This window comes from Bison bison, unplaced genomic scaffold (assembly GCF_000754665.1).
Source record: "Bison bison bison isolate TAMUID 2011002044 unplaced genomic scaffold, Bison_UMD1.0 scf7180017864287, whole genome shotgun sequence".
Taxonomy (NCBI): domain Eukaryota; kingdom Metazoa; phylum Chordata; class Mammalia; order Artiodactyla; family Bovidae; genus Bison; species Bison bison.
Genome location: NW_011494859.1, coordinates 1809585 through 1821202, shown reverse-complemented (window position 1 = coordinate 1821202; position 11618 = coordinate 1809585). Strand labels below are relative to the sequence as shown.

The 11618-nt window shown below is 47.1% G+C and overlaps 1 protein-coding gene across 1 annotated transcript in view; it reads right to left on the bottom strand.

The window, feature by feature from the left end:
• MYO5B (myosin VB) overlaps positions 1 to 11618 on the bottom strand; it is a 200438-nt gene that overhangs the window by 138090 nt on the left and 50730 nt on the right. The window contains exon 5 of the mRNA XM_010849816.1: positions 4630 to 4786. Coding sequence (XP_010848118.1) covers positions 4630 to 4786 — 157 coding nt within the window. The remainder of the gene's footprint in view (positions 1 to 4629; positions 4787 to 11618) is intronic.

Sequence of the window (11618 nt, the reverse complement as noted above, 5' to 3'; positions counted from 1 at the left end):
ACCTCATGCGAAGAGTTGACTCATTGGAAAAGACTCTGATGCTGGGAGGGATTGGGGGCAGGGAGAAGGGGACGACAGAGGATGAGATGGTTGGATGGCATCACTGACTCAATGGACATGAGTTTGAGTGAACTCTGGGAGTTGGTGATGGACAGGGAGGCCTGGCGTGCTGCGATTCATGGGGTTGCAAAGAATCGGACTGAGTGACTGATCTGATCTGATCTGATATGTGATAGAACCACCCTCTGATTTTTGCATATACAAATATGTAGGAAAACAAATATGGACTGGAACCAATCACTTCAATATGATTGGGACTGCACAATAAGGAGACGCATATCAACTAGGGTGGAAACAGAGAAGGGAGAAATTTAGCCAATGCCAGCAGAATGGGAAAGGCTTTAAGAAGTGGAAGTGTGAAGCGAATCTTAAAGGGTGAGTATAATTTCACCAGAGGAGAAGGAAAGGGGATTTTATTTATAAATATAGCATGGGCAAAGGGACAGAGGGGCATGTGAGGGACCTAACACGTGAGGAATGGCTACAGTGTGTTGAAACATGAGAGGAAACAAGAGGAGAGGGAGTCAGGAAGGTGTGATGGGGGCAGATCCTGGTACGAATAGGTTAATAGTCATAGACCTTGTTTCTTTAGCTTAAAAAAAAAAAAAAAAAAAAAGTCATATCCTGAAAATTACATAACAACTGGTTTTCATTTCTGTGGATTTAGCCCCCTTTCTTTCTCCAGGACAAGGGGAGTCTCTGCAGCTCCTGGAGTTGTGTGCCTGCAGACTCCAGTCACCCCAAGAAGCCGTGTGACCCCTCTGGGCTGGGGCTGGGTCTGCCCCTGCTCCCTCAGTCTCTTGATTCGCAGTGCCCTTCTAATCAGCGCAGACTTGTGAACCAGTCGCTCCTGGGCTGCTGACAAGCTCTTACACAGAATGGGGTCAAAGAGCTCTGAAGCTGACAATAGATCATCCGAATCCAGCCCAGTCAATCCCAACCCACTCGCAACTCGACTTTAATTCAAACAACTGCCACCTAATGCAGCCCACTGGGAATTCCAGTGCCTCAGACAGCCCACAACTCTGGGTCTCCCCAGGAGGCGTCTGCAGCGGCTGGGCTGCAGAAATAACGAGGTGATGACATGACCATAACTGATTGCTTTGTTGGGAGGTGCCATCCTTCCCCAGGACGTCATCAGTAATCAGCAGTGCCCTGATTAAAACATGCCTTGTATTGGCTGTATTCCTCTGAGGAGCCATGAAGATGACTGAGCTTCCTGGCACCGGGGCCCAAGTTAAGACTCTGAACTTGCAACAAGTTGGGTTTGGCTAGTAACAGAATCTGCTCTTTCTCTGCTTGGCGTCACTCTGATTCTACCTTGAGTTCTTCCAGGCAACAATTCTTCCTTTCCATGTGCATATCCAATATTTCTCTCAAAGGTAACACTTAATAATAGCCCAAGGGATAGCCTCTATGATAACAAAATTCCACAGCTGATAGAATGAGCCCTCTGGGTTTATTCACATGATTTCCAAAGTAGCAATCTGCTTAACTGTAGAAATTTAACGTTTTGCACCCAAACCACTGTAGCATTTGTTCACATGACATCATGCAAGACTAGGCTGGTTCATGGACACACCCTTCCTCCTCTTGCTCTCACATTCCTTCCATGCCTGCCCAGCAGCCCACCAGCCTGCTCAGGCTGTAACAGACACTGGAAACATCAGATCACTTCATATCACAGTCATTTAAAAAGCATTCCCAAGGCAGGGGCCCCAACAGTTAGGTTCACCCCAGTGTTCATGGCAGCATTATTCACACTGGCCAATAAAGTGGAAACAACCCAACTATCCATCAACAGAGGAATAGACAAAAACGTGGTACATATGTGCAACAAGATGTTACGCAGCCACAAAAACGGAGACAAAGTACTGATGTGCGCTGCAACAGGGGTGAGCCTTGGGAGCGCTACGGAATCAGTGAAATCAGCCCTGCGCTGCAACAGGGGTGAGCCTTGGGAACACTACGGAATCAGCGAAACCAGCCCTGCGCTGCAACAGGGGTGAGCCTTGGGAACGCTACGGAATCAGCGAAATCAGCCCCCACAGAAGAAGTGAGGTCCATGATTCCACTTGCATGCGAGACACAGAAGAGGCAACGTCGTGGGGACAGAAATTAGAACTGAGGTTACCAGAGGAGAGGGCAGAACAGGACATTACTGTTCAGTGGGCACAGGGTTTCTGTCTGGATGGTGAAAACATCCTGGGAATGCACGGTGGTGGTGGATGGTGCACAACACTGAGCGTGTATTAGTGCCAATCAAATGTACACTTCAGTGGTTGTTAATTTTTCTATTATGTACGTTTTACCACAACAAAATAAAAAAAAAAATCATCCTGCCTGGGTCTTGTACCTGTTTGATTATGAGGCGGTCTGTCTTCATGAAGTTCCCCCGTCCTGGCTAATAAGAACCTCCAGGGATCAAAAGGGTTTCTTCCCTTCTCTGTTTTGTACAGAATCACTACTTACTTTACTTCCAAAAGAACAGGCACTCTGTGTCTTGGCAATCTTACTACTACATACTGAATTTCATAGTAGTAATTTTGAAATTTGAAATTTTGAAACTCAAAGGAAAAGCTGAAATCCTGGTTCCATGCTCGCCTGAGAGGATTCCTGATGCTAACTGCAGAGTGCTGGCCTAGCTGCCACCAGGTAAGTGCAGGAGACAGACAAGGGGGAGGCACGGACTCACCTCCACGACCACCTCCCAGATCCAGCCCATGGCCAGGCCACCACCTTGAGACTTTAAACAAATGCTGTGAGCAAACAGGCTACAAACTAAATGTCTGACAACAGGGAGTTAAATAATGGTAAAGCCATCTATCAATGTATGTCTGTAGCCAATGAGTTCATAAGAAGCTAAATGATAAAGGGACATGGCTAATCCTATTAATATAATAGTCAGTGAAAAAGCTGGAAGGAAATATACCAAAATACTGAACAATTATCAGCAGGCTGTGGGATCAGTGGGGATTATTTCCTTTTCTTTCATAGTTTCCAGTGAATCCTTCCTACCTTCTTAACATTTATTTGATAAATGTTTCCCAATGGGTGTGGGACTGAGACCAGCAGCATTAGGATCACCAAGGAACTTAAAATAAATGTAGATTCCCCAGGCCTTCTGAATCAGAAACTCTGGGAGTAATGCCCAGCTATCAGCTCTCACAAATTCTCCAGGAGATTCTGATGCACAGTCAAGTTTAAGAACAACTGCAATCAAATAAAAGGTTTTTTTTTTTTTTTTTTCCCGTTTCTAATCTGTTTGGTAAAAATGCCTTCAGCTTTATTGACCATTTCCCAAATCATATAAGAACAGATACTGAAACTTGCTTTTGTCTACAAGCATACTAAGTCGCTTCAGTCATGTCCAACTCTTTGCAAACCTATGGACTGTAGCCCAGCAGGCTCCTCTGTCCATGAGATTCTCCAGGCAGGAATCCAGGCCTGGATTCTCCAGGTAGAAGAGTTTGCTTGGTTAACTGATGAGCCCCTGTGATTCAAGACTCAGAATCTACTCCTGCAGTTGGTAAAGGCAGAGGGAGCGAGAGGGGCTGGAGAAGGTCCAGCCAGGGTCTTGTTCCCCCAGCTCCAACATAATCTGAAGGACCAAGCACACTGATGCCTTGTGCCTCACCTGATGGGCTCAAGGCTGGGTGGAGAAACCTGACGCTATTTTGGCAATTTTCGGCTTCAACTGAATTTCCTCTCACTAAAACCAAGGGGCTCTTCGGGGCTGACAAGGGCCTACTGCAGCCCAGGCAATAGTGAAGGGCCTCAGCTTCGGAGGCAGGAAATCAAAGCTGGCCCAGGGACGGTGCAGCCATTTAGCTGAACTCCATCAGAAGGAAACTTTACAGAGGAAAGGGGGGAAAAGAGAAATGGAGTTCCGTCCCTGTAGCATGGTTCGCTATAGTGAGACCTAAGTTTCAGAAATCTCTCTGACCCCTCACTTGCATCGGCCGCTCTGAGGCCACCGTGTGGGAGGTGCAGGTGGTGAAGACAGAGACTGGACCTGCCCTGGCCAGTTCATGCCAACTCAGGGAACAATTTTCTGAGACTCTTCAACAAATTATATGTTGTCACATAGCGTTTGACTCTTTCTCCCCGCAGAAGACAAAGTCCAAACATTTTTGGGAAAGGAGGGGGGATCTTTTATCCAGGCCTCCTCACCCCATGGGAACTTCCCTCCTGATTCAGTGGGGCCTCACCGCGTGGGAAGGATTTGGTGGGACACTGATTTGCTGACACAGGATGGCAAGAGGGGACAGGACACGGCAGAGATGGTGGTAGACGGGGAAGGACTGTCATGACACTGTCGGGCAGAGTCAAGGCACAGGAAGACATGAAGAGGACCCTCTATCCAATACCGGGGACCTGGGCTTCCAGGTCAGGAAATTCCCAAATCTGTGGTTTTAGGGGCACCTTTGAAAAATTTCCCTCAGCAGTGGACAACAGGTTTTGGGAAGAGGTAAGAATGCTGACCACATGAGGCTGGACACTCAGCAGTCTTACCGCCAGCAGAAGGAACTCCAGCCAAGGAGGCTGAGGACATTTGGACGGCTTTACCTCCATGATGGGACTGGACGCCAGGACCTTCTCTTCGATGTTGGTGTCACTGGCTGAGCCACTGACCGTGGTGAAGTAGCGCATGGCATACTTGGCCGACACCGTCTTGCCAGCTCCAGACTCCCCACTGACTATGATGGACTGGTTCTTCTCATCTCTGCAAAGCAAAGGCCCTGGTCAGTCGCTGGCCACAGAAAAGCGCTCTCGCCTTCCAAGGACCCTGTTGGCAAGGGTCTGAGCCCAAATTAGGGATAAATGTGAGGGATGGCATGGAAACAGCCCAACTTCCTTCATACATTTCAACAGATCTGAAAGGGGGAGAAAGAAAGGAGTTCTGAGAAAGACTTACAAACCCCACATACCCTATTTTATGACCCAGAGGAAGGGGGACATATATATCATACACTATTTGTAATCACCCATAAGTTGACCTTGGGGGTGATGGGCAAGAGCACCCTCACTTTGTTCTACACACATTAGCTTTGCTTCCGTCTCAGCTAAAGAGCCCAGGACCAGAATATGGGCAGGAAAAACCACCTGATTTTGAACCTCACACCCACTGGTTAGCTGTCTGGCTTTGGACAAGGTAGTTTACTTCTTTGACCCTCAGACTATCTCAGTCCAGTCTCTTACGACTTTGATCTCCAACCACGCTCATGCTCTTCTAAGTGGTCACCTAGATGTAGGGACCACCTAGGTCTCTAATTCATCCTAACACTCCTGCCAGATTGAGTGTCTAAAGCACAGCTCTAAGCGTGCTTTCCCCACTCAAATCAAGGTAACTACCCATCACTTACAGAATCAAGTCCAAAGTCCTTAGTTGAATGGTTGAACCCTATCACAATGCACATCTCAACACTAAAACCTCTGACAAGCGTGGGCAAACTGTGGTACTAAGGACAGAACACTGGGCCTTCGGTCTAAGGATCTTGTCTGAGTTCTGGCTCTGCTATCGGCAGGCTCTTTGTGAGCCTTAACCACATTACCATCTTACAGATTTGCTGCAAGGCTATATGAAACGATGTCTACATTTCGTATAAGGTGAGGGTATCGCAGTCCAGCCAAGATGAGCGACGTGCCAGCCTCTGCAACTGCGCACTTTCCCACCACTGCCACTGATGGTTCTCACTCTGCCGGAAATCACCTGCAACTTACACCCTTCTCCCGAAGCCTGACCCACGTCCAAAGTCTAACCCATCTCAGGCATCCCAGCAGGCAATTATTTCTCTACCTTCTAAAGTCTCACAGCATCTGCTTTGTGCTGCTTGTAAGGCAGTGTCCCATCTCACCTCACACTGATGTCAGGCCCTGCATGGTCATTTTACTTGCTGTGTGACTTTGGGTCACTTCTTTTCTTTGGACCTCTGTCTTTTCATCTTGTCAAATACACAGTTGCAGCTTGGGACTCCCCTAGTGATTTAATCTGTCTCTGACATTTGATGATTCCATGATCAAAATTGTAAGAGGGAGTATGGGTGGGGAAAAGCTCTCAGTTGCAATTTTCCATTACTTAGGGTTGGCTGTGGGGGAGATATTTATAAGTGTGGAATTCTACCCGACGTCCTTCAAAAACACAACCGATGTATGGCTCCATCCGTTCAGCCCAATTACAGACATGACTTAGCCTACTACTTGGGTCTCTTTGCTTTTCAAGAAATCCTTTTCTCCTGAGCCAGGTGAGGTTCCCTTTACAGGCACACCTTGGAGATACTGCAGGTTCATTTCCAGACAACCACAATCAAGCAACTATCCCAATAAAGAGAATATTGCAATAAAGCAAGTCATGTGAATTTTTTGGTTTTCTGGTGGAGATAAGTTACATTTACTCTATAATGTAGTTTATTAAGGGGCTTCCCAGGTGGCTCAGGTGGTAAAGAAGAGGCCCAGAAGGTACATAAGAATATTATGCCTAAAAAAAAAAAAAAAGCACATACTTTAATTTAAAAACATTTTATTTTGAAAAAAAAAAATGCTAAGCACTCTCTTGGCCTTTAGCCAGTTGCAGTCTTTTGGTTATTGGGGGTTTTACTGCTGACTGATCAGAGTGGTGGTTGCTTATGGTGGGGGTGGCTGTGGCAATTTCTTAAAATAAAACAACAATGAAGTCTGCTGCATGGACAGACTCTTCCTTTCACTTGAACACTTAGAAGCCAATGTAGGGTTATCAACTGGCCCAATTTCAATACTGTGTCTCAGAAAACAGGAAGGTATGAGGAGGCGGGGAAAGATAGGGGAACAACTAGCTGGTTGAACAGTCAGAACATACAAGACATTTATCAGTTACGTTCACGCCCTTACACTGGTGTGGCTGGTAGCACCCATAACAGTAACAACATAACATCAAATATCACTGATCACAGATCATCATCACAAATAGAAATAGTGTGAAAAAGTTTGAAATATTGCAAGAATTACCAAAATGTGACACAGAGACTTGGAGTAAATGCTGTTGGGAAAAAATGGAGCTGATAGACTTGCTTGGCACAGGGTTGAAACAAACCTTCAGTTTGTTTGTTTTTTAAAAAAGGCCTGTGAAGCACAATACATCAAAGGGCAGTAAAGGGAGTTCTGCCTATATTTAGAAAAACTAACCCACAGCCACGGCATTTCACACCCTGAAACACCAGCTGTGACTCAGGCCCAGGTTGCCTTCAGGAAGGCAGGAAACACCCCTGAAGGCCTGGGCATCAGGCAGGAGCACAGGACTCCCAGGTTGAGAACCAGCCGCTCTCCAGCTCTCACGCAAACACCAGCAACCAACAAGTCCACCTCCCATCCCCGGGGCTCACACTGCATCCCCGTCTTGGACACCTGAGAGGCGAGACTTAATTGCTGCTCAACCTTCTGCTCTTCCAGTAAAAATTTCCCACCAAACCACTGCAGCACCTGGAGCTCCCCGAGCAAGGCCAGCCTCTTCTCCATCCCCATATCTGGGTGGGGGCCCCCTGGGCGGGGGGAAGTGGGGTGGGGAAAGGTGGATGTCAAGGCACCTGAGGTCCCCACTACAGAGCACTGATCGGCCAGGGAGGCACTGCAGGGACTTTGGGGACGTCATGCTGAAGTGTGGTCTTGTTTGGGCTTTCTGCAGAGAAGAAACCATCATCCTTGGCCTCCCCACCAGCAACAGGCACAGAACCATCAGGAAGCACTGCTTCAGCTGTCTCCAACTGAGGGAAGCCCCAGAAGAGCTCCAGATACACCGCCTGGCTGTGACAATGAGGGCAGCATGCCCCTGGACATGTGTGACATCAGTACCCTCGCCCTGGAACCCCTCTCTAATTGCCACCACGTGACCACATGCCAGTCGCTGAACTGAGAGCTCCTAGAGAACAGGCATTAGCTTTAACCTTGAACCTGCAGGATTCCTAGCGCCAAAGACTCTCCATCACTCCCTGTTCCCCCACCCAAGCCTTCTCCGTATAAGGGGCACCAGCCTGCACTCACCCACTTCATCCAGAAACCTGGGAGTCACTGTGGATTCCTCCCCTTCCCTCAAGCCAGTGTGTCTCACTGAATTCACCTCCCAAGACACTCTGCTCTGTTCTCTGGACCTGTGAGACCCAGCCATCATCTCTAACAAGCATACAATAACAGCTTTCTAACCCTTGCTGTCATCCTCCTGTAATACCAACACATCCTCCTTAGATGACCTTTTGCAGTGAATATGGGGTCAAACCTCGCCCCCTGCTTTAAGCCGTCCAGTGGAACACCTCTGCCCTCTAAGATCCCAGCTCCGGAATCATGTTCAATACTCTCCATGAACCAGCATCTCTCTTTCCAGCTTTATCACATGCCACGCTTCTCTTTGTTCACTCCGTTCAAGCCACATGGGGCTTTCTTTTTCCTTCCTACTTTATATCTGCTTGAAGCTATTTCAGTTCAAACTGATTTTCTCTTCTTTGATCTCACAACTCTTAGTGCCTGGTACTCAGAGTCTGCCTTACGGCCACTCACACATTACTACTTTTCATTGTAATTAATTACCACCACCAATTTACATTTAGCCACGCTATCCCTTGCTTCAGTCAGTTCAGTTCAGTCGCTCAGTCGCAGACTCTTTGCGACCCCATGGACTGCAGCACGCCAGGCCTCCCTGTTCATCACCAACTCCCGAAGTTTACTCAAACTCATGTCCATAGAGTCAGTGATGCCATCCAGCCATCTCATCCTCTGTCGTCCCCTTCTCTTCCTGCCTTCAATCTTTCCCAGCATCAGGATCTTTTCAAATGAGTCAGCTCTTCACCTCAGGTGGCCAAAGATTTGGAGTTTCAGCTTCATCAGTCCTTCCCATGAATATTCAGGACTGACTTCCTTTAGGATGGACTGGTTGGATCTCCTTGCAGTCCAAGGGACTCTCAAGAGTCTTCTGTTTGGGACTCACAAGACTACTGGGTATCAGTCTTCTCATTTTAGAAAATCCATTTTAATAATATAAATATTAAGATGTCACTGTGTTTTTATTTTGTCTTTGGGCCACGGCATCCAGGATCTTAGTTTCCCAATCAGGGATTTGAACCCAAGCTCTGAGCAGTAGAAGCTTGGAGTCTTAACCACTGGACCGCCAGGGAAGCTCCCCACTCTTCTCATTTTTAACAAGGATAAAAATGAAGTTTGGGAAGACCCAGGGATATTCCCAGAGTTCTCAGCTAGCAAGACACCAAATGCAAACTTGAACACAGACTTCCTTACCCTGGACAATTTCCCACTGGGGTGTTCTGTAACACCTCTACACCACCATTATAGCACCTTCGTGTGTAACCAAGCACCATTGGTGAATCCCTCCAACAATTCGAGCCTTGAGACATTAGACAGGAATCAGGTGTCAGTGCTGGCTAGCACAGCACCACTTCCTCAGTTAAAACATCACTTCTTTTAGGGTGGTCAGAAGCCCCTGCCTGACCACCCTACCTTCCTAGCACTCAGCATACAGTTTACTAATATTTTCTTTGTCTACTTAGCACTCCTTCTATCCTTGTCTTTCCCATTAGAACCTAGTTCCATGATGGCCAGTCTCAGATGCAGGGCTTGGATGAACTGGCCAGCGCCTGGTTTGTGTCAAGATAGCAGGGGCTATCACAGATGGTGGTCTTCATAGACTGAGGCCACGGTGCCCCCTAGAGGTGTACAGTTTACTGCCTGCAAACCAAACTTCGTGGTTCCTGCCCTCAGTTCAGTCTCCGGAGCTCATCCATGGGAAGGGGGCTCCCTGCAGGGGCCCCAAGCTTCAAAGAGGTGCAGCTCTCTTTCCGTGGACTGGGCACTCCCTGAAAGGCAGGAAGAGGTGGGAAAAGACCTGCTAATGCCCCTGACACACAGTGGAGCTGCTAAACAGGAAGGAGGGAAGGCCCGGCCTGAGCCTCGCCCAGCAGGAAGGACGCCCTGTCTCTGAACACACATCATTAAGCCCCTCCATCATTCCCCACTCCAGTAACAAATCATCTGAAAATTTAGGTGTGTCAGTAGAATACAGTCTAGTCACTAATGGGATAATCAATCTATTGTTTCTTGCCTGTCTATGTCTGTCTGGTCTGTAATTACATTTTCAACACCATCATCACAGTGCAGACCATCTACTATGGTTAAAAAAGAAAAAAAGATTTGCACCAGACAATGGGGATACAAAGAATTTTTAATCAAGAATTTCCGTCCAACACAGACATTTGTGTCAGTACCATGGACAGAGTTAATAACTGGGAGACATGCAAGGAAGACAATTAAAATGAATCTTAGCAGCATGCCAGCTAAAAAAAAATTGATAATACTATATATGGTATGATATTTTCCTTAAAACTCAACAATAAAAAAGAAATATGATGCCTAGGGATACAAACACAATTATATTAACACAAAATAATCTCAAAACCCCATTAGAGTGGGAAAGTCAGGAAAAGTCAAGAAGAGGGCAGAGTCACCTTGGGAGAAAAAAAAACCAGGTTCTATGGGAAGGGAAAAGTAAGGTTTGGGGACAGAGATAAGCTAGGATGGAGATAAAGTTAGGTAAAGCTATAGTTTTTCCAGAAATCATGTATGGATGTGAGAGTTGGATCATAAAGAAGGTTGAGTGCTGAAGAATTGATGCTTTTGAATTATGGTGTTGGAGAAGACTCTTGAGAGTCCCTTGGACAGGAAGAAGATCAAACCAGTCAATCCTAAAGGAAAGCAACCCTGAATAATCATTGGAAGGCCTAATGCTGAAGGTGAAGCTCTAATACTTTGGCTGCCTGATCTGAAGAGCTTAATCATTGGAAAAGATCCTGATGCTGGGAAAGATTGAGGGTAAAGGGAGAAGGGGGCAGCAGAAGGTGAGATGGTTATATAGCATCACCAACTCAATGGACATGAATTTGAGCAAATTCTTGGAGACAGTGGAGAACAGAGGAGCTTGGGGTGCTGCAGTCCACGGGGTTGCAAAGAGTTGGACCTGACTTAGTGACAGAACAACAGTCAGTTAGGTAAAAAAGGTACAGAAACTTAGAGTGAGGTCATTTGGGGCTCTAAACAGAGCCTCACAGTTACAGTGAGTCTAAAGTTAAAGATTTTCTCCCAAGGTTGGGGCATGAGAAAGAACGGTTCTGCTGTGAGAAGGGGCTGGGCCATAAAGTGCCAAGTCAGGGATCCCATAAACCCAGCCAACAAGAAAGCCAGGCTCAACGTGGGAATGAGGAGATATGTCCTGGGCAGCTAGAGAGAGGGTGCCTATGTCTGGGGCCCTCCATGCTCGGGGTGTGGGGCAGGCACAGCAGCATCCCTGAGCATCTCTGCCATCAGGGACCAGTGACCTACCTGCCACACCTTCCCCTCTCCCAGGCAGGGCTGTGTGCTCACAGTCTAGAAATCAAGTCAATAGGGAAGGCAGCCATAAATATTCACGGAAAACTGCTTAATTGGTAGTTAGCAGTCAGAGTCCTAAGTGCCCAGTCAATAAGATGAAATTGAACCTTCTGACAACGCGGGGGCTAAGTACTTAGTGCATTTCATATCCAAGTATC